The sequence below is a fragment of the Ranitomeya imitator genome, chromosome 2 (genome assembly GCF_032444005.1).
Source record: "Ranitomeya imitator isolate aRanImi1 chromosome 2, aRanImi1.pri, whole genome shotgun sequence".
Classification (NCBI taxonomy): Eukaryota; Metazoa; Chordata; class Amphibia; order Anura; family Dendrobatidae; genus Ranitomeya; species Ranitomeya imitator.
Window position 1 is genome coordinate 803,574,065 of NC_091283.1, and position 25,261 is coordinate 803,599,325.

Below are 25,261 nucleotides of genomic sequence, written 5' to 3' on the forward strand. Positions count from 1 at the left end.
TATGTGAGTATGTCTAATATAAGTATCTATCTGTATATCTATAAAGATATGTGAAAACATGTTTGTGTGTATATGTGTATATATGTGAAAACTCCTAAAGGACCTCCTCCATGAAGAGCGTTGGAAGAGGTGAGCTGTGTCATTACTTATTGTGACTGGAGGATCCTCTGTTATCTATTGTGTATACAGTGGGTACGGAAAGTGTTCAGACCCATTTACATTTTTCACTCTTTGTTTCATTGCAGCCATTTGGTAAATTCAAAAAAGTTCATTTTTTTTCTCATTAATGTACACTCTGCACCCCATCTTGACGGAAAAAACAGAAATCTAGAAATTTTTGTACATTTATTAAAAATGAAAAACTGAAATATCACATGATCGTAAGTATTCAGATCCTTTGCTCAGTATTGAGTAGAAGCACCTTTTGAGCTAGTACAGCCATGAGCTGGGGCTGGCTGGCAAATTTTAGCCTGGGGGGCAAGCGCACAGCAGTGGCCCATGAGTAGCGACCCATCCTTAAAGGGGTTTTCGGATCTTAAGCTACATGTCTACAGACACTATGTGTAAATCCTCATATCGTGAGCACTGTGATGATTCTCTGGTGCCGGCGCCGGGAACAGGTGGTCTTGTTACTGCAAGCATGTGAATATATATATTTTGACACACACACGCACAGTCCCACTGTATAATGAGACAAACACAAGGCCGGACTGTGACAAAAAAGCAGCCCTGCCTGCCACACAAACCCATATCCATTTAAATGGGTTTTCCAATATTTTTTTTTTTACTTTCCCATTAAAAAAAACCTGAAAATAATAAACCAGTATTGACCTTCCCAAAGTCCAAAGTCACCTCTCGGACAATAGAACAGGAGGATTGGTACTGTGCAGTGTATATATACAGGACAGGAGGAGTGGTACTGTGCAGTGTATATATACAGGACAGGAGGAGCAGTACTGTGCAGTGTATATATACAGGACAGGAGGAGCGGTACTGTGCAGTGTATATATACAGGACAGGAGGAGTGGTACTGTGCAGTGTATATATACAGGACAGGAGGAGCAGTACTGTGCAGTGTATATATACAGGACAGGAGGAGCGGTACTGTGCAGTGTATATATACAGGACAGGAGGAGCAGTACTGTGCAGTGTATATATACAGGACAGGAGGAGTGGTACTGTGCAGTGTATATATACAGGACAGGAGGAGCGGTACTGTGCAGTGTATATATACAGGACAGGAGGAGTGGTACTGTGCAGTGTATATATACAGGACAGGAGGAGCGGTACTGTGCAGTGTATATATACAGGACAGGAGGAGTGGTACTGTGCAGTGTATATATACAGGACAGGAGGAGTGGTACTGTGCAGTGTATATATACAGGACAGGAGGAGCGGTACTGTGCAGTGTATATATACAGGACAGGATAATTGGTACTGTGCAGTGTATATATACAGGACAGGAGGAGCGGTACTGTGCAGTGTATATATACAGGACAGGAGGAGCGGTACTGTGCAGTGTATATATACAGGACAGGAGGAGTGGTACTGTGCAGTGTATATATACAGGACAGGAGGAGTGGTACTGTGCAGTGTATATATACAGGACAGGAGGAGCGGTACTGTGCAGTGTATATATACAGGACAGGAGAAGTGGTACTGTGCAGTGTGTATATACAGGACAGGAGGAGTGGTACTGTGCAGTATATATACACAGGACAGGAGGAGTGGTACTGTGCAGTGTATATATACAGGAGGAGTGGTACTGTGCAGTGTATATACACAGGACAGGAGGAGTGGTACTGTGTAGATATACAGTACAATACAGAAAAAGCCACATTCACACTAGCAGTATTTGGTCAGTATTTCACCTCAGTATTTGTAGCCAAAACCAGGAGTGGGTGATAAATGCAGAAGTGGTGCATATGTTTCTATTATACTTTTCCTCTGGATTGTCCCACTCCTGGCTTTGGCTTACAGATACTGATTAAAATACTGAACAAATACTGAATGTGTGAATGTGGGCTTAATACAGGTACTCATTAGGGTGGAATCACAGTAGAATATGGAATCGGATGTGATATGCCAACGATACCCGGCTCTTGCTCTGCTGCGAGCGTAAGCCAAGTGTCAGTGCTCCAATGCTCTTGCAGCATAGATGTGGAGGAGAAGGAGAAATTAATTTCTCCATCTCCTCAATGGTCTGACTCGCCGTGTATCGGACTGCAACATCTGCTGAGAAAAAAAAGACTGCACACTGACAGCAAGTGGGAAGAAAATTGTACCACTTTTGTGGAAGAAAATGGAACCAATTTTTTTTATACTCTTTATTAGCCCATGTGGCAACATTTCACTTCCATATCAGAGAAATGTTCAGTTATGGATCCTAAACATTGCCACATGGGCCAATAAAGAGTCTGAACTTAATCAGGCTCCCTCGTTCCTGTATCCATGGCTCCTTATCCTCATCCTTGAATGCATGGTTCCTTATCCCCATTTTTGTATGCATGGCTCCTTATCCCCATCCTTGTCTGCATGGCTCCTTATCCCGGTCCTTGTCTGCATGGCTTCTTATCCCCGTCCTTGTCTGCATGGCTCCTCATCCCGGTCCTTGTCTGCATGGCTTCTTATCCCCGTCCTTGTCTGCTTGGTTCCTTATCCCCATTTTTGTCTGCATGGCTCCTCATCCCCATCCTTGTCTGCATGGCTTCTTATCCCCATCCTTGTCTGCATGGTTCCTAATCCCCGTCCTTGTCTGCATGGCTCCTTATCCCCGTCCTTGTCTGCATGGCTCCTCATCCCGGTCCTTGTCTGCATGACCCCTTATCCCCGTCCTCGTCTGCATAGCTCCTTATCCCTGTCCTTGTCTGTATGGCTCCTTACCCCCGTCCTTGTCTGCATGGCTCCTTATCCCTGTCCTTGTCTGTATGGCTCCTTATCCCCGTCCTTGTCTGCATGGCTCCTTATCCCTGTCCTTGTCTGTATGGCTCCTCATCCCGGTCCTTGTCTGCATGACTCCTTATCCCCGTCCTCGTCTGCATGGCTTCTTATCACCGTCCTTGCCTGCATGGCTTCTTATCCCTGTCCTTGTCTGCATGGCTCCTTATCCCCGTCCTTGTCTGCATGGCTCCTTATCCCCGTCCTTGTCTGCATGGCTCCTTATCCCCGTCCTTGTATGCATGGCTCCTAATCCCCGTCCTTGCCTGCATGGCTCCTTATCCCCGTCCTTACCTGCATGGCTCCTTATCCCCGTCCTTACCTGCATGGCTCCTTATCCCCGTCCTTGCCTGCATGGCTCCTTATCCCCGTCCTTGCCTGCATGGCTCCTTATCCCCGTCCTTGCCTGCATGGCTCCTTATCCCCGTTCTTGTCTGCATGGCTCCTTATCCCCATCCTTGTATGCATGGCTCCTTATCCCCGTCCTTGCCTGCATGGCTCCTTATCCCCGTCCTTGCCTGCATGGCTCCTTATCCCCGTCCTTGCCTGCATGGCTCCTTATCCCCGTCCTTGCCTGCATGGCTCCTTATCCCCGTCCTTGCCTGCATGGCTCCTTATCCCCGGTCTTGTCTGCATGGCTCCTTATCCCTGTTTTTGTATGCATGGTTCCTATTTAAAAAAAACAAAAAAAACATCCTACTTACCTTCACTGCATGCCTTCGCAGCATCTCGTTCCGGTGCCAACAGCTCCTGTGGCCGGGTGATCATGTGTCCCCCGCTCATTAAGGTAATGAATATTTACTCCACGCCTATGGGAGTGGAGAGGGGTGAATACTCATTACCTTAATGAGCGGAGGGCACATGATCGCTCGGCCTGAAGAGCTGCTGGCGCAGGAACGAGATGCAGCGAGGGCGCGCAAGGAAGGTAAGTAGGTTGTGTGCTGGAAGCAGGCAGCTGTGCACGCTATAAGAGAAATGAATATTCATTGCCAGCGCAGTGAATATTTATTTCTCTTTAGCAGCGGCACAGGCTTTAGCCACAGCCACCGGCTCCTGCCTCTGTGACCCACTGCTCCCCCTCCATCTTTCTGAGACAATGACTCGTGTATAAGCCGAGGGGGGCGTTTTTAGCACACAAAAAAAATGCTGAAAAACTCGGCTTTATACATGAGTATATACGGTATACTACATTCTATTATATACACAGCTGCATATTATATACCGTGTTAAGGAATATAGAGCGGTGTAAATATTATACAGTGTAGAGATGTGGCAGTGTATATAGTGTGAATTCTACACTATATACATAGCGCCATACAATATAAACATCTCTAGACTATAAAAATACATTATATATATATATATATATATATATATATATATATATATATATATATATATATATATATATATATATATATATATATATATATATATATATATATATATATATATATATATATATATACGCACACACACACACACGATGGTGGCCCGATTCTAACGCATCGGGTATGCTAGAATATGTATAGTAGTATATAGCACAGCCCTCGTGGTATATAACACAGGCCACGTGGTATATAACACAGGCCACGTGGTATATAGCACAGGCCATGTAGTATATAGCACAGCCACGTAGTATATAGCACAGCCACGTAGTATATAGCACAGCCCACGTAGTATATAGCACAGCCCACGTAGTATATAGCACAGCCCACGTAGTATATAGCACAGCCCACGTAGTATATAGCACAGCCCACGTAGTATATAGCACAGCCCACGTAGTATATAACAGCCCACGTAGTATATAGCAATGTGGGCACCATATTCCTGTTAAAAAAAAAGAATTAAAATAAAAAATAGTTATATACTCACCTTTCGGCGGCCCCCAGATCCAGCCCAGGCCTTTACCGATGCTCCTCGCGATGCTCCGGTCCCAAGAATGCATTGCGGCAATAACACGTGATGATGTAGCGGTCTCGCGAGACCGCTACGTCATCTCCGGTCATTGCCGCAATGCATTCTTGGAACCGGAGCGTGGCGAGCAGCAGCAGGAAAGGTACCGGAAGGTGAGAATAGCACGATTTTTTTTTTTTTTTTATTATTTTTAACATTAGATCTTTTTACTATTGATGCTGCATAGGCAGGATCAATAGTAAAAAGTTGGTCACACAGGGTTAATAGCAGCGGTAACAGACTGCATTACACCGTGTTATGCCGCGGTGTAACGCAGTCCGTTTAATGGACTGCTAAACCGCTATGGGGGCACTGACTGGAGGGGAGTAGGGAGGGGGCCAATTCGTGGCCCGACTGTGCCCGTCGATGACTGGTCGTGGCCGGTCGGGATTTCTGTGACAGACAAACAGACGTAAGTGACAATTAGATAGATAGATACTGCGACTATACACAGCAGTATCACCTATATATTGAATATGAAGTAGTCTATACATTATACAGATGATTCTGCAAATGTTGGATACACGTTATGTATTCTGCTACAGCTGTATATAATGATAGTATCACCTACATAATGTATATACAGCAGTCTATACATATTCTATAGGAGATACTGCTACTGTATATACGTTATATATAGGTGATATTGCTGGGTATATGTGTATGTATATATACATACACCGTCCGCAGTGTCACCTACAACGAATATACACATCAGTAGCAGTATTGCCTATAGAATGTATATAGACTGCTGTATATACATTATATAGGTGATACTATCATTATATACAGAAGCAGCCAGTATCACATATATTGTATATACAGCAGTCTATATACATTCTTTAGGCAATACTACTACTGATGTGTATGTATGTTATATATAGGTGATACTGCTGTGTGTGTGTGTGTGTGTGTATATATATATATATATATATATATATATATATATATATATATATATATAATTATACACACGCACACACCAGTATTGCCTTTATAACAAGTATACACATCAATGCCAGTATTCCCTATATAATGTATATAGACTGCTATATATACACATTATCACTGTATCACCTTTATAATGTATGTATAGCAGTCTATATACATTATATAGTGAATACTGCTACCAATGTATATATATGTTATATAGGTGATACTGCTGTGTATATATGTACGGGTGTGTGTATATAAATATATACACACACCGCAGTGTCACCTATATAATCTATATACATCAGTAGCAGTATTCACTATATAATGCATATAGACTGCGTGCTATACATACATTATATAGGTGATACAGTGATTATATACAGCAGCATCACCTATATAATGTATATATAGCAGTCTTTACACATTATATAGGTTCAACTGCTGTATATGCACATTTAAAAAAAATCATCTTGGGACTTACCCAGGTCCCTGAGATGGGGGGGTTGGTAGGATAAAGGGCTGAGGTGGCTCGGGTCCCAGCGTCGGTGGTAGAGGATCCCAGGCAGCATTGGTGAGGACTCAGAGAGCAGTCTTTCTCTGACGCTGGTTCAGGCCGGCCAGCGTCAGACACAAGTGGAGGCGCCCAATTGCGCGCCAGCCTTTTCAAATATCTCCGTGTGCACGTGGGGTCTCCTACTTGCCCGCTCTGGCAAGGGCAGCAGCAGCAGACGAGCACACTCAGCACCCGCAGGCAGGCGGCAGGAAGTGGAACAAGGACCGCGGCAGGAACAAGGACCGCAGCCGTGCACTGCTCATTGCTCCCGAGACCCGCACTGACGCCGGCCGCCGCCGCGACCCGCACTGACGCCGGCCGCCGCGACCCGCACTGACGCCGGCCGCCGCCGCGACCCGCACTGACGCCGGCCGCCGCCGCGACCCGCACTGACGCCGGCCGCCGCCGCGACCCGCACTGACGCCGGCCGCCGCCGCGACCCGCACTGACGCCGGCCGCCACAGCCCTTGTCAGTGCGGGCAACTGAACGCGCGCATGCAGGACCATTTAAAGGGCCGGTGCGCTATGCAGTAAAATTGCTGCCGGTCTTCCAGCGGCCCTGTGCAGCTGCTCAGGCACCGGCCCGGGGGGCACATGCATTCCTGCCACCCGGCCCAGTCCGCCCCTGGCCATGAGTCTTCTTGGGAATGAGGCAGCAAGTTTTTGACACCTGGATTTGGGGATCCTCTGCCATTCTTCCTTGCAGATCCTCTCCAGAGCCGTCAGGTTGGATGGTGAACGTTGGTGGACGGCCATTTTCAAGTCTCTCCAGAGATGCTCAATTGGGTTTAGGTCAGGGCTCTGGCTGGGCCAGTCGAGAATGGTCACAGAGTTGTACTGAAGCCACTCCTTTGTTATTTTAGCTGTGTGCTTAGGGTCATTGTCTTGTCGGAAGGTGAACCTTCGGCCAAGTCTGAGGTCCAGAGCACTCTGGAAGAGGTTTTCATCCAGGATACTTGGCCGTGTTCATGTTTCCTTCAATGACAACCAGTCGTCCTGTCCCTGCAGCTGAAAAAACACCCCCATAGCATGATGATGCCACCACCATGTTTTTACTTTTGGGATTGTATTGCGCAGGTGATGAGCAGTGCTTGATTTTCTCCACACATACCGCTTAGAATTATCACCAAAAAGGTCTATCTTCATCCCATCTGACCAGAGAATCTTATTTCTCATAGTCTGGGAGTCCTTCATGTGTATTTTTTTAGCAAACTCTATGCGGCTTTCATGTCTTGCACTGAGGAGAGGCTTCCGTTGGGCCACTCTGCCATAAAGGCCCGACTGGTGGAGGGCTGCAGTGATAGTTGACTTTATGGAACTTTCTCCCATCTCCCTACTGCATCTCTGGAGCTCAGCCACAGTTATCTTGGGGTTCTTCTTTACCTCTCTCGCCAAGGCTCTTCTCCCACGATTGCTCAGTTTGTCTGGACGGTCAGGTCTAGGAAGACTTCAGGTGGTCCCAAATTTCTTCCATTTTTAGGATTATGGAGGCCACTGTGCTCTTAGGAACATTGAGTACTGCAGAAATTCTGCTGTAACCTTGGCCAGATCTGCGCCTTGCCACAATTCTGTCTCTGAGCTCCTTGGCCAGTTCCTTTGACCTCATGATTCTCATTTGGTCTGACATGCACTGTGAGCTGTGAGGTCTTATATAGACAGGTGTGTGCCTTTCCTAATCAACAAATCAAGTCCTATCAGTTTAATTACACACCGCTGGACTCCAATGAAGGAGTAGAACCATCTCAAGGATGATCACAATGACATGGACAGCATGGGACTTAAATGAGTGTCTGAACAAAGGGTCTGAATACTTATGATCATGTGATATTTCAGTTTATATTTTTTTAAGTTTTCAAAAATTACATTTCTGTTTTTTTTTTGTTTTTTTGGTCAAGATGGGGTGCAGAGTGTACATTAATATGAAAAAAATAACTTTTTTGAACTTGCCAAATGGCTGCAATGAAACGGAGTGAAAAATTTAAAGGGGTCTGAATACTTTCCGTACCCACCGTAGAGCTGGAATCTGGTGTAATGTCTGTGGTGATAATGTGACTGCTGAAAAATCATCTGCACAGAACATATTATTCCTAGTAGCCAGTGTGAAGATTACACTTTTTTTAAAATATATAAAGTGATATATAAATATTGAAAATAAGAAATACATAGAACCCAAAACCTGATATAAACATTGTAATTTTCTGATTACTCCTTCCTTTCACTGATAACCCGGTATGGCGACCTTCAGTGGGGGATAGCTGCCATTACTTTGCTGCGCTGCACTGGGGGGAATTGGCTTTTCCTCTGTGCTGTTTCTAGTTTTCTGCATAATCCTACATTTACACTAATATAATAATTTGCAGAGGTGATAACCAGAGATATTAAATTTGTTCATTGGACATTTACTTATAGAATATTGGAATTATTGTGATGTTCTCCCATGTTAATTTAGAACTTTAATCAGAAAATTACCCATTTGTTTAAATCGGGTTTTGTTTTTTTTCTAAATTTGGCAATGATGTGTTTTTGTTTTGGTTTTTTTTTTATGTCACATTTATTTATTTAAAAAAGAAAATGAAAAATTAGTAATCCTGCAATTTTCATACTGGCCATTGGAATTTTCTTTAGACTTTTTACTTCCTGTCCTTTCCGGAAGCGTTTACAGCAGTTTCATTATTAGCAAGTTTATAACGATAGGCAACAACACAAGTGATAACACAGCATCCACCAATCACAATAGGCGATGTCACAGCTCACCTCCTCCTGTCACAGTGACCTTTGCACACGCTCATTAGGTAACATAGTAACATAGTTAGTAAGGCCGAAAAAAGACATTTGTCCATCCAGTTCAGCCTATATTCCATCATAATAAATCCCCAGATCTACGTCCTTCTACAGAACCTAATAATTGTATGATACAATATTGTTCTGCTCCAGGAAGACATCCAGGCCTCTCCAGACATCCAGGTGCTTCAATGCAAAAGATCGGGTTGGGGTCTGACCATTGTGGCTATGTACATGTGTTATTTCCTGAAACAATAGGAAGTTAAAGTCTAAAAAAAGCCCCGGTGGCCAGTGTGAAAATTGCAATATTTCTATTTATTTTTTTTATACAGATTGTGCTGTATAAAAGATAAATTGACAAGGTATTTAAGTATATTTGGCACAAAAACCTGATTTAAACAATATATCGTTTTCTGATGACCAGTTCCCTTTGTCATGCTCCAGATTTGTCTATTAGTACATTTTTGTATGCACCATAATACAATTCTGTATAATTTGTACTTATAACTATGTTGTGTTGTTCCTCTGTTATTCCTGTAAAAATTAAAGGGAACTTGTCATAAACCTTTACCACCCTTCCAAACCATTATTTTGATTATGTAGCCATTTTAAAAGATGAGCCAGTCAATCCCTTCATGACCCTTAATTACTGCTCCAGCAGCAAGAAATCACATTTTGAACTGCATTGTCGAGTGACTATGCACTTCCAGCTCCTCAGCCTCCCTTTATTTCCTACCCATCAGCCCCCACCCCTGATTGATTGACAAGTGTGCGCTTTGGTATATGGCCGTTAACCTGTCCATCATCCAGAGGAGGGCGCTACTAGGTAGGGAATACAGCGAGAGGCTGAGGAGCTGTAAGTGCATCGTCACTCCCCAATGCACTCCCCAATGCACTCCCCAATTCACTCCCCAATTCACTCCCCAATTCACTCCCCAATGCACTCCCCAATGCACTTCCCAATGCACTCCCCAATGCACTCCCCAATTCACTCCCCAATGCACTTCCAGGCACAACTTCAAAATGCGATTTCTCACTGCTGGACCAACACTTTGGGGTCATGAAGGGATCAACAGATTTATCGTTTGAAGGTCTCCAGTAATATGAATGATTTAGGAGGTTCCCTTTTAATTACAAAAAAAATAAACACAAATTAAAACAGTTTGGCATAGCCAGTCATTGCCAAAGGGGCTTGTCCCTGCAGAATCAACATTGATTGGGCAATGTCACACTGTGCAGGGACACACACCCCACTGGGAACACTCACTTGTCAATTTATTCAGAACCTTTCCAGGAGGAGTAAACTGAGGGACAACACAAACATTATTTCCTAAAACAAACATGACAGGGGTGTTGTTAGTGTGCTCCAAGAGCGTGTTTGGTGGTACGCAGAGCCCCTAATAGTCTGTACGGCAGGACTGTGGGCACGCCGCGTGCACTGGTATGACTGTGCATCACTATAGTAGACATGTTTTATTACATTGTAAAAGTTTTAAGGCGTATAAAAAAACAGAAATGGCGCCTCTCACATCTCTTGGTCGCATCCAGTACTGCAGCCCATTTTTATTTAGACCATCTCTATTCACGGAAATGAGCTGCAATACCAGATGCAACCCATGGACTCGAGTGGCGCTATTTTGTAATCCTTGAATCTTTATATTGTGCATATAAATTAGGAAATTCTTATTTTGGAAAATATTGTTTGATTGACATTTTATCTGTTTTCTAAGTCTTATAATATTCAGCTCTATGGACATTTCACAAGTTTATTGCATGTAATTTCCAGCTGTTAGGCAGCATGTCAACCGCAGTCGGAAAATTGACCTCTCCAACCACAGTGCATGTATGTATGTCATGAGGAGGAGGCACTGATGGGTGATCTCTGGGGACATCGGCACCACTGCTTGGGATTCTATGGGGAAAAGATTTTGGAGAGCATTTATAAGAGATCAGATATTCATACTGGAATAGCCGAGACGTAATTCCACATTTTGAAACAAAAATATTTAGAAGATTATTCTCTCCAAAATCTTCTCAAATGGTTCCAATAAAAATATATCACTTGAAAAAAATATATATATATTTTTTTATCCTGGGCATTACACTTACTCTTAACTTAGTCTGATTGTCCGGTCTTGATTTTTTGTTTTAAACATAGCTTTATTGTAGTCATAATTTTATTTATGCAAAGTCTTAATTCTTACAGAAAATATAAAATGTATCACACTGGCTACCTGCAGCCACCACTAGAGGGAGCTCATGAGCTAAATGTTGTGCATTGATCTTAAAGTGGTGGTCTGGTCCGGTCCCAATTTGGGGACTTAGGGGTTTTTTTTTTGTTTGTTTTGTTTTTTTGTTTTGCTTAATTGGATTTGTAGTTTAAAAAAAAAAAACAAAAAACAAATTTTTGCAATTGGGTTGAATTAAATCTTGTGCGCCATTTGGCTTTACAGACTTCAGTTTTTCTGCACATTCAACTTTGATGCGGTCTGTGTTCATAAATAAGCTAAGAAGGCCTCAGTAATAGTCAGATAATAGTACAAACTTCCCGTCACACTGTCATTGCGAGCTCACTGATGGATTCTCAGTTAATTCATTATGTAGCCAGCAAAAGACATTGTAACACAGAGGCTAAAGAAGGTAAATATTTTTAATTAAACCCAATTACAAAAGTAATTTTTCAACCTCCGTTACAGACTGGAAAGATGGGCCACGATGCTGTAAGCCCCTACGCTGCCTCTAGTGGTGGCGTTAGGTAGCCAGAATCCTTTGGGATTTTTTTTGTTTTTTTTTTAACTCCAAAAACCAGAGTAAAAGAGAGGTTTTGCTGCCATCATCCCCTACAAGTGTAAATGGCTTTTGGTGCATATACCAGTCTTATATGTTTAGGAACTGTCCCTGTTTTCATGCTCAGAACATTCCATCCACTCATTCTTCCAGCACTATCAGTACTAAATCATCCTTTCACTCACTACTCGCTTCCCAGCATGCACTGTTCCTGATTATTGTCCAATCACTTTACAGCCAGGAACTGAAAGCTCAACTCTGTCGTCGGCTATAGCATTTAATATTTTTTTCAAGTGAAATATAGACTCTCCTGTAAATTTTAATATTTCTGACATTTTCTGCAATTCTTTGTAATTGGGTTACTTAATAAGGTAAGTGTGTGTTTTTGTTTGTTTTTTTTAAACTTTTGCTTGGTTTTGAAGGAAATGTATTTTTTTAATTTCATAATTTTACGTTTATTACATACAATATGCGAATAATAAACTAAATCAATGCAAGATCGTTTGCTTTGTATCGCTCATACGGATCATGTGAATCATCGACTGATTTTCCCGGCTCAGATTAACACTTTGTATGTAATAAACTGAGAACTCTCACAAAATTCAAGATCTGTGTGTACTTGGTGACAGTGACTCCACTTGCTATATAATATAGATAATACAATTATCTCATTATTCTCAAATTTTCAATGTTCTAATATGTGCTCTTTTTTACTTTTTTTTTTTTTTTTTTTTGTGACTCATCCTAAACAGCTTCAAGAAAAGGTGAGAATTCTGCTCGAAGATATTGTGTACATTTAATTGTTAATTGTTAATAATGTGTAATTTAATTGTTAATAACCATTTTTGCATTTTTACAACTTTTTTTGTTGCATTGATCCAGTCCATAAAAATAAAATTAGTACAGACAAGCGCCATGTACTCTGCTGTGTAGTCATACTGCCTTTCATATGCCACTCGCTTCTTGGTAAAATACATAGTAAGTAGATTAGCCTGATGCGGGGTCAGACTACACAGGGTAAATCTGTAGTCTGTTACCATGGAAACGCATAGCTCAGTATACGAGCTATAGACACAAAATAATAGGAAACTTTTAATTACTGTAAAATTTGGAAAACATTTAACTTTTTTGTTACCTTAGTCATCATAAAAGCAACTGCTGGTGGTTGTTGTGGTGGGCGTGATGGTGGTAGTTGTGGTGGGGGTTGTTGTGGTGGTTGTTGTGGTGGGCGTGGTGGTGACTGTTGTGTTGGTGGTGGCTGTTGTGGTGGGGGTGGTTGTTGTGGTGGTTGTGTTGGTGGTGGCTGTTGTTGCTGGAGAAGAAAAAGATTTCCTCCTCCAAGATGTCGCTGCCTGCGCAATAGCAACTATCGGCGATCTCCGAGACGTGCTACTGCGCAGGTGCTGGCGGCGCCATCTTGGAGGACACTTTTTTTTTTCCTCTTCAGCAAGATGGCCCCGCCTGCGCAATAGCAGCTATCGAATCTATACACACCAATAGCTGCTACTGCGCCGGCGCCATTTTCAAATTGCCTTTTTTGTTGTCCTCTCTCAATTAAATCAGAAAAAGGGATTAAATGCAAGGGACACATGTGATTATGGTGTAGTGAAGGTGGCATGGCTGGCATCCGCCTGCAGAAGAGTTTTTTTTCCCCTTTACTTATGTACATATATTCAGTGAGGGAGCAGTGACCAGTCAGCAGTCTGCATTATGAATATATAATCGGAGCATCACATACCCCAGCCCCGCCTTAGGACATTTTAGTCAGTATAACGGTGCCGACCTGACACTGCCTGTAGGTTACTGGGCACAATCCTACTGACAGGTTCCCTTTAATGCCGTTCATCTTATTGGCACTTGAAAGATGGTACGGGATATGCGTCACAATTATGTTTTTATTTTTTTCATATCCAATGAATAGTAGCAATGTTTCGCCTATTATACCCCTTCATCAGTCGTAGAGATGTGTCAGAACAAGAACAGTTCTCTTCATCATCCAGGGACTGGGGTTGTTTTTCACTAAGGCCGGGGTCACACTTTCGCGTGCAATGCGAGAAACTCGCGCAGCAATTCCCGGCTCACGGGACTGGAGTGTGCGGCTATATGTATTTCTATGCTGCTGAACGCTGCGGTCCCGAGTGCCGGGTATTGATGCGAGAGACTCACGCGAGTTTCCCGCATTGCACCCTTAAGTATGACCTCGGCCTAAATGTTGGTATATTTGTCTGTTCTCCTGTGTCGATGTAACAATGGCAGAACGGTTCTTGTTCTGACTCAAGTCTTTCCCTGATGAGGGGTGTAACACCTGAAACATTGCTACTATTCAATGCATATCAAGTGTTTTATACTTTTTTAAATGCGTTGATCAAGGATATGAAAATATGAAAAAAAATCTTAGTGAAACTTATTCTGTTTAAATAGCAAAGCGGAGAAGTTTTTTTTTTTTTTTTCCCCTCCAAGGTGTCCGGTTAAGAGTTTTCCTGATGAATATTCATGCAGCGGAAACCGTATCTGCCTCGTACAGCCAGTGGTTTGGTATCTGGCAGAGGTGCAGCTCTGGGGGCTGATAATTCTTCCAGTGTTTGCTCAGTAACTCGTAATGTCACACGATCCTGCGTAAAACTGATTTCAAGTGGTGGAAGCAGAGGGGCCAAGTGTTCTTATCTGCTGCTAATGCTTATATTTTCCTGGCTGCTGAAAACTGACTGAATATATCAGTATTCAAGAGAGGAGGGAATTCCTCCAGATGGTGGTCAGAGACTATTTATTTGGACCGTGTTTTCTAGTAATCCCTTACATGTTCCTGACTATTTGGTAGACTTTACTTGTGTCTAGGATATCCCAAGCTGATGAATTTTAAAGGGAATATATTTAAAAGAAAAAAAAATCTCACAAACTGTATTAAAAAAAAAAATTCACACTAACACTTAGTCCACTTTTCAGCAGTCTCATAATCATCACAGGCAGGAAAGGTAACACTTCTATACACAACTAATAACACAGGACCCACCATGTACAACAGGGGATGTCACAGCTCGCCTCCTCCCCTCTCCCTTCACTTTGACCTTTTCTCTTAGTAGGGCCTGCTTAAAGGTTTTTTTTTCTCAAGAACAAAAGTTCATTTTAATCAATAGATCTTGGAATAATAATCATTTCCATAATTGGATGTAGTTAAATAAAATGTTCCTGTGCTGAGATAATCCTATAAATGTGCCCCTGCTGTGTACTGTGTAATGGCCGTGTCTGACCGTGCAGGAACATGGTCTGATCATACCACAGCACCTGGGCAGGGGGAAGACACAAGAGTATACAGACAGGACAGTATGGGATCACAAATAATTATTTCTTTAAAGTAAAACGTTTATTTAAAACAGACAACAAAATGCTTTACATCACAAAAAGAATCGGTATACTTTCTTTTGCTCCCCCCTGCTCAGTAGCTGTGGTATGATCAGACCATGTTCCTGCACGGTCAGACACAGCCATTACACAGGACACAGCAGGGGCACATTTATAAGATTATCTCCGCACAGGAACATTTTATTTAATCACATCCAATTGTGGAAATGTTTATTATTCCAAGATCTATTAATTAAAATAAACTTTTGATTGTGGGACAACCCCTTTAATATATACTTCAGTTCAACGAAGTTTAGTCTATTGCTTCTAATGGGCATGTGGCTTTCCTGATAGAGCGGAAAAGTATTGCAACACTTTTTTTTCTTTTCTTTTTTTTTTTTTTTTGCAAATACAGATCATGTCATGAAAAACATATAAAATAACTTTAAATGCACTTTAAATGCATTTAACATAAAAACACTGATTTTAACCAATAGGTTATTTTCTGATGATAAATTCCTTTTTTATTTTTTTTAAAGTTTCAGTATTATTTTTAACATGCAAGATGACTGCACTATTTACTGCACAATGTTGTACAAAGCCAGTGCCACCCCGGCCTGCAGGTTGTGTCTGGTATTGCAGCTTCGCTTTATTAATAAATGCTGGAGAGCAGTAATATCACATACAACATGTAGACAGGAATGGCGCCATTTTTAGAAGAAAGCAGATAGACTTTTCTAATCATGTACAACCAATGAAATATTGTGTGGTTTGTGGAGAGTAAATTATCTAAACCACAAGGGTTACTGAACTACGTCCCATCTAGAAGGTGACGGTAAGAGCCCCAGTAAATATCTATATGTATTATTCCTATACCGGAGACCTTTCTTGACCACTTATGACTCTTTAATAGGAAGAAGAAATTGTCGATTGGTGGAGCAAATATTATACCTCAGTTGGAGAACATGAAAAGTGCGGCCAGTACCTGCAGAAAGGTTACGACTCCCTAAAGGTATCAATCCTATGTGATGTAACTGATATATCGTGCATTTTATGTACGGTACTTGTATTTGTTATAATACTTGCATGCAGATCTAGTCCTAAATGGTAATGAGAGGTTAATGGATTTCCTTGGTGACACTTGTGTTTTTTTGTTTGTTTTTTTCCTTTACCGGTTAATGAAGTATTCTCATCTCCAAGATCCTATCTCAATATGTGGTAGGTGTAATAATAATAATATTAGCAATTACCTCCAATTAGAAAAGTAGTACAGTTCTTCTGATTTGCTATGTCACTCACCACATGTGCAGGCGTTGCAGTAGCTTAGGTATCCATGGTTACAACCACTCATATAGTCATAACCATGGATACCTAAGCTACTGCAATGCCCTGCACATGAGGTAAGCGACATATAGAATCAGAAGAACTATACTACATTTCTAATTGTGGGTATTTGCTAATATTGTTATTACATCTTCTACATATTGGGATAGGATCTTGGAGATGGAATACCCGTTTTAATGACATTTTTGTTTTCTCCACATTGCAGGTGTATGACTGTGAGCTGGAGGACGTGCCAGAGTTTAGCGGCCTGACAGATTTTTGTGAAACCTTTAAGCTGTTCAGAGGAAAGTCTGAAGATGATGACGATCCGTCTGTAGTTGGAGAGTTTAAGGTAAGCAGGTCGTCAATACCATCATCATTGCAAATGTTTACAACCCCGAAGCTTTAACATATAACAAATATCAAGCTTCACGATCCTGCGCCTGGACGCTGAATTTTAGCACCAAGTGATGCTTAATTGTGAAGTCCTACTTCGGCGGGTCCAAAGGCTTTTTCTCACCTGGGGCAAAGATTCAGTTCACAACTCCTATATAAACTAACTAGTGAGCTAGAATGGCTTGTTAGCGCCTCCTGTGATCTCATGGTCACTTGGCCAACTGTAGTCCCTCTAGGAATGAGTATCCAATGACTGTGTGCTTTACATCACCTCATCAGACACTTGGCACATCGTGCTTGTTGCACGGCGTTAATTTCGCCGTGCAACGCTGTCCGTTAGCGCGGTCCCATTAACGCAATGGGAGCCTAACCTTACTGACTATGCACCTCAGCACCTATTGACCTCGCTCTATAACATTTACATGGTCATGTAGGTAACATTTTCATGGTGTTTGCCTAATCGTTCAGATAAAGTATTGTGATCCATTACTCCAAAAATCATGTTTCCACTTCTCCAGAGTCCAGTGGTGGCGGCTTTTATAGATTGGTAGAGTTGGAAGGGACCTCCAGGTCATCGTGTCCAACCCCTGCTCAATGCAGGAGTCATTAAATCATCCCAGACCGATGGCTGTCCAGCCTCGGTTTGAAGACTTCCATTGAAGGAGAACTCTCCACCTCTCGTGGCAGCCTGTTCCACTCATTTATCACCCTCCCTGTCAATTTTTTTTTTTATATATCTAATCTGTATCCTCTCCCTTTCAGTTTCATTCCATTGCTTCCCGTGTTTCCAGGTTCAAATGAGAATAATGATGGTCCCTCTACAATGTGACATCCCGTCAGATATTTGTAGACCGCTATTAAGTCTACTCTTAGCCTTCTTTTTTCAAGGTAAACATCCCCAGATCCTTTAATCGATCCTCATAGGACATAGTTTACAGTCCGCTCTCCATCCTGGTAGCTCTTCTCTGAACTTCCTCCAGTTTTTCAATATTTTTCTTTTAAATGTGCCCAGAGCTGGACACAGTATTCCAGATGAGGCCTGACCAAGGAGGAGCAGAGGGGGATAATTACTTTACACCACTCCATCTGAAGCCTGGCGTTGTGCCTGGCGTTGTGCTTGGTGATGTAAAGCTTGCATGCAGCTGTTTGGCCATGGAAACCCATGCCACGAAGCTCCATTCACACAGAAGTTTGAAAACTCAGCAGAGCATTAGTAACTTTTCTGCCCTTTTGCTGACTCCGCTCTGTAACTTTACATTGTCTCCGCTTTGTAGCCCGGTTTCTGCAATTTCTTCCACTTATCAATATCACTCGCAGAATTTGTTACGAGAGGACTTGTTACCCTGCTGGCTCTTATTGCAGGACTTCGCTGGTATCGAGGAGATCTTTCGAACGACCCATACTTTTATGTATTTTTTTTTTACCTATTTCTAGAACGCCATTAGTCTCCTCATTGCTTTACAAAGATCATCAGCCTGTCCCCATCAGGGCTCAAAATCTAACTTGCCTATCAGCATGTCTTTGGCGTGTGCAAGGAAACTGGAGTTCATGTAGGAAACCCACACCAACACAGGAAAAACCTCCTTTCAGATGTTCTCCTTGGTGCAAAACAGCAGTGCTAACCACTGAGCCACCCCAAATGTAACATTCGCAAATGGTGGGAAAAGCAGTCTGCATGGCGGGGGGCTGCCTGTTATACAGCTGTGATGATGGGACTGATTGAAAGATCCCAATGTAATAATGAATTGGTGTCCACAAACTTGTGCCCATAGTGTATCATCAATAAGGTTTAATACAATGGGAATCATCCAGTAAAAAAAGAGAACATGGTGGCAAATCGACTTCAAATAGAGATGTCATCTGCTGGACGGTAGAGACCCCTATATGTCAGGATAGTCCTCTGTAGTATATGATATATGGTCTGATTTACAGGACTACAGTGCACTTAATTCTTTTTCTATGATATTGTATGTTATTGATTTTCTAATATTTCCCATTATCCATTTGTTTTCTAAAAGGGATCCTTCCGTATATACCCTCTTTCTGATGACCCAGGCATCCAAGCCCCTCCTCGGCAATTCCGGGAGCTGCCGGACAGCGGACCCCAGGAGTGCATTGTTCGGATCTACATAATCAGAGGGATAGATCTTCAACCCAAGGATAATAATGGGCTGGTGAGTTTCACTTCTGCTTCGACCCTTCCACCAACATATCAGAATGAAAGCTGTACTTATTGTTGTGTTTGCTTCCAGTGTGATCCTTACATCAAAATTACGTTAAGTAAAAAAGTAATTGAGGACCGGGACAACTACCTGCCCAACACCCTAAATCCAGTCTTTGGAAGGTACGTCTTATACGTCTCCTTATGGTCTTCCTTTTGTTTTCTTGATGTTCTTGGGCAGGGAGAGGTCTATGTACGTCTCAGTCTGCTAGACTCGAAGTGGGTTGTGTTTTTTTGTTTTTGGGGGTTTTTTGTTTTTGTTTTTTTTACATGGATGGTTTGCATCTCTTGGGTTTTTACGTCTATTTAGCGTTCACCCAAATTTAACATTTAGATAGTACAACAAAGTTATTGATTAGTGGTCTGTGACCTCCCTATGGGGGGAGCCCAATAGTGACGTGCACAGCAGCAACAAAATGACACCCCTTCCCCTATCTGATACTTTTCATTTCTTCGTACGCTACACAGACCTCCTGAACTGACCACCCTGCCATGTAATCTGCACATATTATTCATCTCTATCCCCTTAAAGGGCCTATGTCAGTAGGATCAACCCTCCTAAGCCGTCTATATGGGCATGTAGGTCATAGGAAGCTGAATAAAATTATACCTTTTATATGTTGGATCCCATATCTTATTCCCGAGAAATCCATGTTTTTCTTGGTATGTAAATAAGCTGTTAAAGGGACAGCTCTTCTTAAATGAAACCTGCTCTTCTGTAATGACAATGATAAAGCTCAGCTTTTCCATTGTGGAGATTGATGACTTTATGGGGCATTGTCTGCTAAAATCTGTAGAAAGTTCTCCATTTTTTAATTTTTCATTGAAGTCACACAATTTTAAGTGGCTCTGTTAAAAAACAGTATAGCAGTTAATATACTATTCTATAACTATAGTCAAAGTTACTATTTCTTTGCAATAATCGGGAGCAGACATTGCTCATTAGAACCTCCTGGCAGTCAGTGCGGCCACACTCAGTATTCTCATTGTTATAATCTGCACTCCCCACCTATTTACCATATTTTTCTGCTTCTTCGTTCTCTTGGATCATATGGTAAACTTGCATTTTGGCTGAAGAGCAGATCTTCTAAATCTAGAATCTTTCTGAGCAGAAAACCCAATCTCAGATCTAAATCTGTTCCTGGTCTTGGAAAGTCCTTTCAGCCTGTGTAACCTAAACATGTTTTCTTTAATTAACTTTTTCTTTTTTTTTTTTTTTTATAATTCTTGTCCCTGCAGAATGTATGAACTGAGCTGCTACTTACCCCAAGAAAAAGATCTGAAGATCTCTGTGTATGATTATGACGCTCTGACACGAGATGAAAAGGTTGGAGAAACCGTAATAGACTTGGAAAACAGATTCCTTTCACGGTTTGGAAGCCATTGTGGGTTGCCACAGACGTACTGTGTGTAAGTCTGAATAATTTTGTGGCGGTCTTTCTCCTCCTTAAATAATTCTGACCATGGACATGTTCATGTAGGGGTTGCATGGCTTGGGTTCTCTCCTATATAAATTGGACATGGTATTGTAGGAACTATGACTTTCTAAGGCAAGGGTGCACAACATTTATTGGTCCAAGGGTCACCTTGGTTCAGAATGGCAAGCTCAAGGGCAGAAAATTTTTTATAATTTTTTATATATTTACATGAATACATCACCAGAACCACCATCAGTACACTTAATACATCACCAGAACAAAGTTTTCATTATTTGAAGAGAATTTGGAGAGTTTCTGCTTCTCATAATCTCAAATCTCTAAGGTTTGAGGACTTTTAAATTTTACCACAGCCATGAAGCATGTGTAAAAAATCAGAACCACTGTCGGTGCGCGAATGCAGTGCTGGAACCACTGTCGGTGCATGAATGCAGCACCGGAACCACTGTCAATGCGTGAATATAGCAGCAAGTTTAGTAGAGCGATCAATTGCAACATTAGGTCAGCCCCATTTACAATTGTACTCGTGAACCTATAATTCCCAATGTGTCCTTAACAATAGTAAGGAGAGACTGAGAGTTTTTGTTTTCAGTCATCATCAGACTGCAGATCATTAAGAAACCACAGTACTGGTGAGACATAGTCCAGATCACAAATAAACATTTACATCCAGGTATCTTTTATAGACAACATCTTCTCTGATTGGAGTCATTCTCATTCTTTTCTTCTCCATTTTCTCCAGACGCGGTGTTGAGATTCTACGCCCAAAGCTCGTCTCTGCAGATTTCCCTTTTCAGCAGCACTTCCTGATATGATGTTCTTTAAAAATAAAAGCATCATTATACTGCCCCATATATCAAAATGCTGCCACTTAATAAATAAATGTTCCTTGGGCTTGTTTTACACTTGCTGTGTTTTTTCAACCCGTTTTTGCGGCCCCAAGGCCGAGAGGGCCGTATTTACGGCCGTGAAAAAATATTGACTTTGCTCAATATATTTCACGGCTTACGGACACGGCCCCCATTGTAAATCAATGGGGCCGCAAAAACAACGGAAGGTTGTTTTTGCGGTGCGCTGTGACTTCCGGTTTTGCGGACCGCCGTTTTTTTCCCAATACTTTTGCTATAGTATTGGGAACCTGAAAAACGGCCATCCGCAAGTTTTTTGCCGTCCGATATTGCGTCAGACCTTGAAAATGGCGGCGATACTGCCCTCAATAACCGACCTCAAAAAAACCCGGTGAGTGTAAAAGAAGCCTTATCGTGTTCCCTGCACAAAACATCACCCCAAACTGCCACCTTCCATATCTCCCCCACAGTGCCTCTCTGCATAATGTCCTCACTGCCGTTCGCCATACAATGCCCCCTTTCACAATCCTCCAATTGCCCCATAATGCACCACAACTCTTTCCTTCCCCAGCACCCTCCTCTAAAATGAAAGCACATTTCATTCTAAACTCCTCCACGGAGCACTTACCAGTGGCCGCCGGGTCTTCACCAGTTCTGCAGCCTCAGCACCAACAACAGTGTGATGGTCAGTAGCGTGCTGATGTCATCACATCTGGCTGCCAGGCGCTCTGCTCTGTCCCAGTCCCGGTGCAATACAGTGTTCAAATGAGGAAGGGACCGGCTTCTCCCGGACCGCTCCATAGGCCGCACAACCTCCTTCGGCAGGCCACATGGTTCCGGTGGGCCATATTTGGTGCATACCTGTTCTAAGGTCACACTTCTGGTGTTGGCTTATCTCCTTTTAGAACAATATATTGGGTATGTTGAAATTCAACATGTCCGAATGTCCGATTATTCTTTGCTTTGTCAGCTTCCATCATGGGAAATCGGGACACAACCATAAACAGTTGAGGAGACAGAAGCGCACACAGATTTAAGTACGGGTGAAGTAGAAACTATAGTCCACAGGCTCTCTATTGCATTAGTTCTCAGATCTGTCTGCTGAGCCTGGGCACTCCTGTCTGCTGAGCCTGGGCGTGCCTCAGTTGATTTTTGAGAAATCGATGGAGGTCTTAAGACACAGACCTCCTCTGATCTGCTTGCAATTAAAAGAACAACATATAAAAAAGTTAACAAACGTTTAGTTACTCTTCTAGGAATTAATCAACACCGCATTTTAGGCTTGGACAGATATGATAGGTAGATAATAGGGATCTATGCATATGATTGATGCTTCTGTTGCTATTTCATGAATGAAAGGAACACTTGTAAATATTCCATCATTAATGTGTTAGTGATGTTCCTTAGTAAAGTAATGTGATACTTCATGTATTATGACTATTCTTTAGTGGTATAATAAATATGAAGGGGTGTTGATGACAAAAAAACTTGACGTCTTTCTTCCAAAGTCAGCGTCACACTTGTCTATACCTGTGGAATTGCAGCTCAGCTTCACTTCAGTTGACAAGTGTTTGGAAAAAGCGGCCATTTTTGTCTTATCCAGTTGTTTGTCGCGCATCATGGGTAACCCTTTACTGTACTTGAGTTGTTCTTCAGGAATTGGATCAAGTCTGATATGAGGCTGTAAGGACTGCAGGCTTCCTGGACTTGGAATAGTTCATCATAGTATTATGGAGAAAGTATGAAGCTCGTGCTCCATGTACAATACTATTGTGGCTGAGCTTCACTGATGGTGATTTGTAAAGAATTGGTTGTAAATGTAATTTTCTTCATCCTCTTTATTTTACAGAACGGGGCTTAATCAGTGGAGAGATCAGCAAAAACCCACAGAGATCTTGCAGAACGTCGCCCGATTTAAATCTGTTCCCCCGCCAGTGTATTCGGATAATGGAACAAAAGCCACCTTTTCAGGACGGGAGTATTCATTGGAGGACTGCGGTGAGCCACCTGAGCTCTGATAGTCCAGAGTCCACTAATCTAGAATCTGTACTATGTCTCATTGCGATCAGATATAATGGGCCTGTTATTGTTTATTCAGAATTGATACATTCATACATTCATTTAATGAAGAATGTGTCTAAAAGTCTGGACATAACTTTCCTTTATCATCAGAAAATAACTTGCTGTTTAAATGCGGCTTTTGTGTTAAATACATTTTGGCAATATTTATTTTCTTTTTTTACCTATCCGATTGCCTGTGCTATACACAGAGCTTCAGCACTACTATGTACAGCAAAAATTGCGATCTCCTGTGAGTGCCAGCCATGAAGTACAGGAAAAACGCAGGCTCAGCTTGTGAGCCCGCATCAAAGGCTATTTCTTGCTGTTTGATTAAAAAAAAAAATTCTAATTGGACATAATACTGCAGCAAGTATAGCGATGTAAACATGCCTTACTACCTCACGATTGGTGTGAAGGCAGAATGACCATTTTTATAAAACACTTAAAGGGGCTGTCCGGTACTTTCGCCTTAGGATAAGGTCATCAATGACGGGCCGGGTACTGCACATCCACCCTCTTGATTTCAATATGTGGCATATGTGCACCATACGGTCGATGGAGCATGCTGTGCAGCTCCATAGCTGCGCAGTTCCGGCCGCCGTCTGGGATGCCAGGGGTTATTGAATGGCAATGGGAAGATAGAAGACAACATCCATGCTCAAATGATTTATTAGAAACCAGATCAAGCTGCAGAAGGGACGTATCTGTCGGCAAGGCCAATAACCAGGCGAGCTCACTGAGAAGGGATCCCTTTCCCGATGAGCTCGCTGAGAAGGGCATCCTCGTTTCCCTATATCCTGATTGACATCCTTGGGAATAGGGGATATTTATTGGATGTGACAGTGGACTGACATCACTAGCAAAGCTTGAATAGCCAATGTAACAGCTGCCTTACTGTGCCAAATATTAGCGTAACTGACCTGTAATACGCCAGGAATATAGAGAGATCCTAGAAACGCAAGGTTCAAGAAAACTTCTGGGTCCAAGCTGGGTGGTTGATACCTTTTAATGGCTAACTGAAAAGATGGTAACAAATTGCAAGCTTTCGAGACTACACAGGTCTCTTCATCAGGTCTGTGAAGAGACCTGTGTAGTCTCGAAAGCTTGCAATTTGTTACCATCTTTTCAGTTAGCCATTAAAAGGTATCAACCACTGAGGACTCTCAACTCTAAATATTTTTCTATTTACTGGCTAACACGGTGCAAAGATATATTTCTTTCCTGGGTCCAAGCTGTTCACTTTAACAGGGTCCTGACTGTAAAGTCCTACAGACATAGAACAGAACATGTGTAATTCAATAATCTGATTATTAATAGCAGATTATCATAATGTTTTATGTAGAGGCGAACAAGAAAATACATCAGCACCTCGGACCTGCCAAGGAGAGACTCGCGCTCTATATTCTGCGAGGCCAGGGTCTTGTTCCAGAACATGTTGAAACTCGGACATTATATAGCACCTTCCAACCGAACCTTTCACAAGTGAGTCTGGTTTCCTCTGTGTTGTTACTGGTTAGCCTTTTCTGGTTTCATGTGTTTTTTTTGTTACCATGACAATCACGCGCAGGTGTCATCCAGTTCACTCCTTAGAGCCTCTGTAGATGGCCGTTCACGGCCACCTTTTATAGGATTATGAAGCCAAGTCTTGTCCCCTGTGTTTAGAGGATATAACCAACATATCAGACAT

At 42.2% G+C, this 25,261-nt stretch overlaps 1 protein-coding gene across 7 annotated transcripts in view; it reads left to right on the forward strand.

The window, feature by feature from the left end:
- Positions 1-25,261, forward strand: part of MYOF (myoferlin) — a 176,146-nt gene that overhangs the window by 126,879 nt on the left and 24,006 nt on the right. For all 7 annotated transcript variants that reach the window (XM_069753773.1, XM_069753775.1, XM_069753774.1 and 4 more), the window contains 8 exons: positions 12,703-12,714; positions 16,203-16,301; positions 16,839-16,964; positions 19,027-19,182; positions 19,261-19,352; positions 20,469-20,639; positions 23,363-23,511; positions 24,917-25,056. In XM_069753773.1, coding sequence (XP_069609874.1) covers positions 12,703-12,714; positions 16,203-16,301; positions 16,839-16,964; positions 19,027-19,182; positions 19,261-19,352; positions 20,469-20,639; positions 23,363-23,511; positions 24,917-25,056 — 945 coding nt within the window. The remainder of the gene's footprint in view (positions 1-12,702; positions 12,715-16,202; positions 16,302-16,838; positions 16,965-19,026; positions 19,183-19,260; positions 19,353-20,468; positions 20,640-23,362; positions 23,512-24,916; positions 25,057-25,261) is intronic.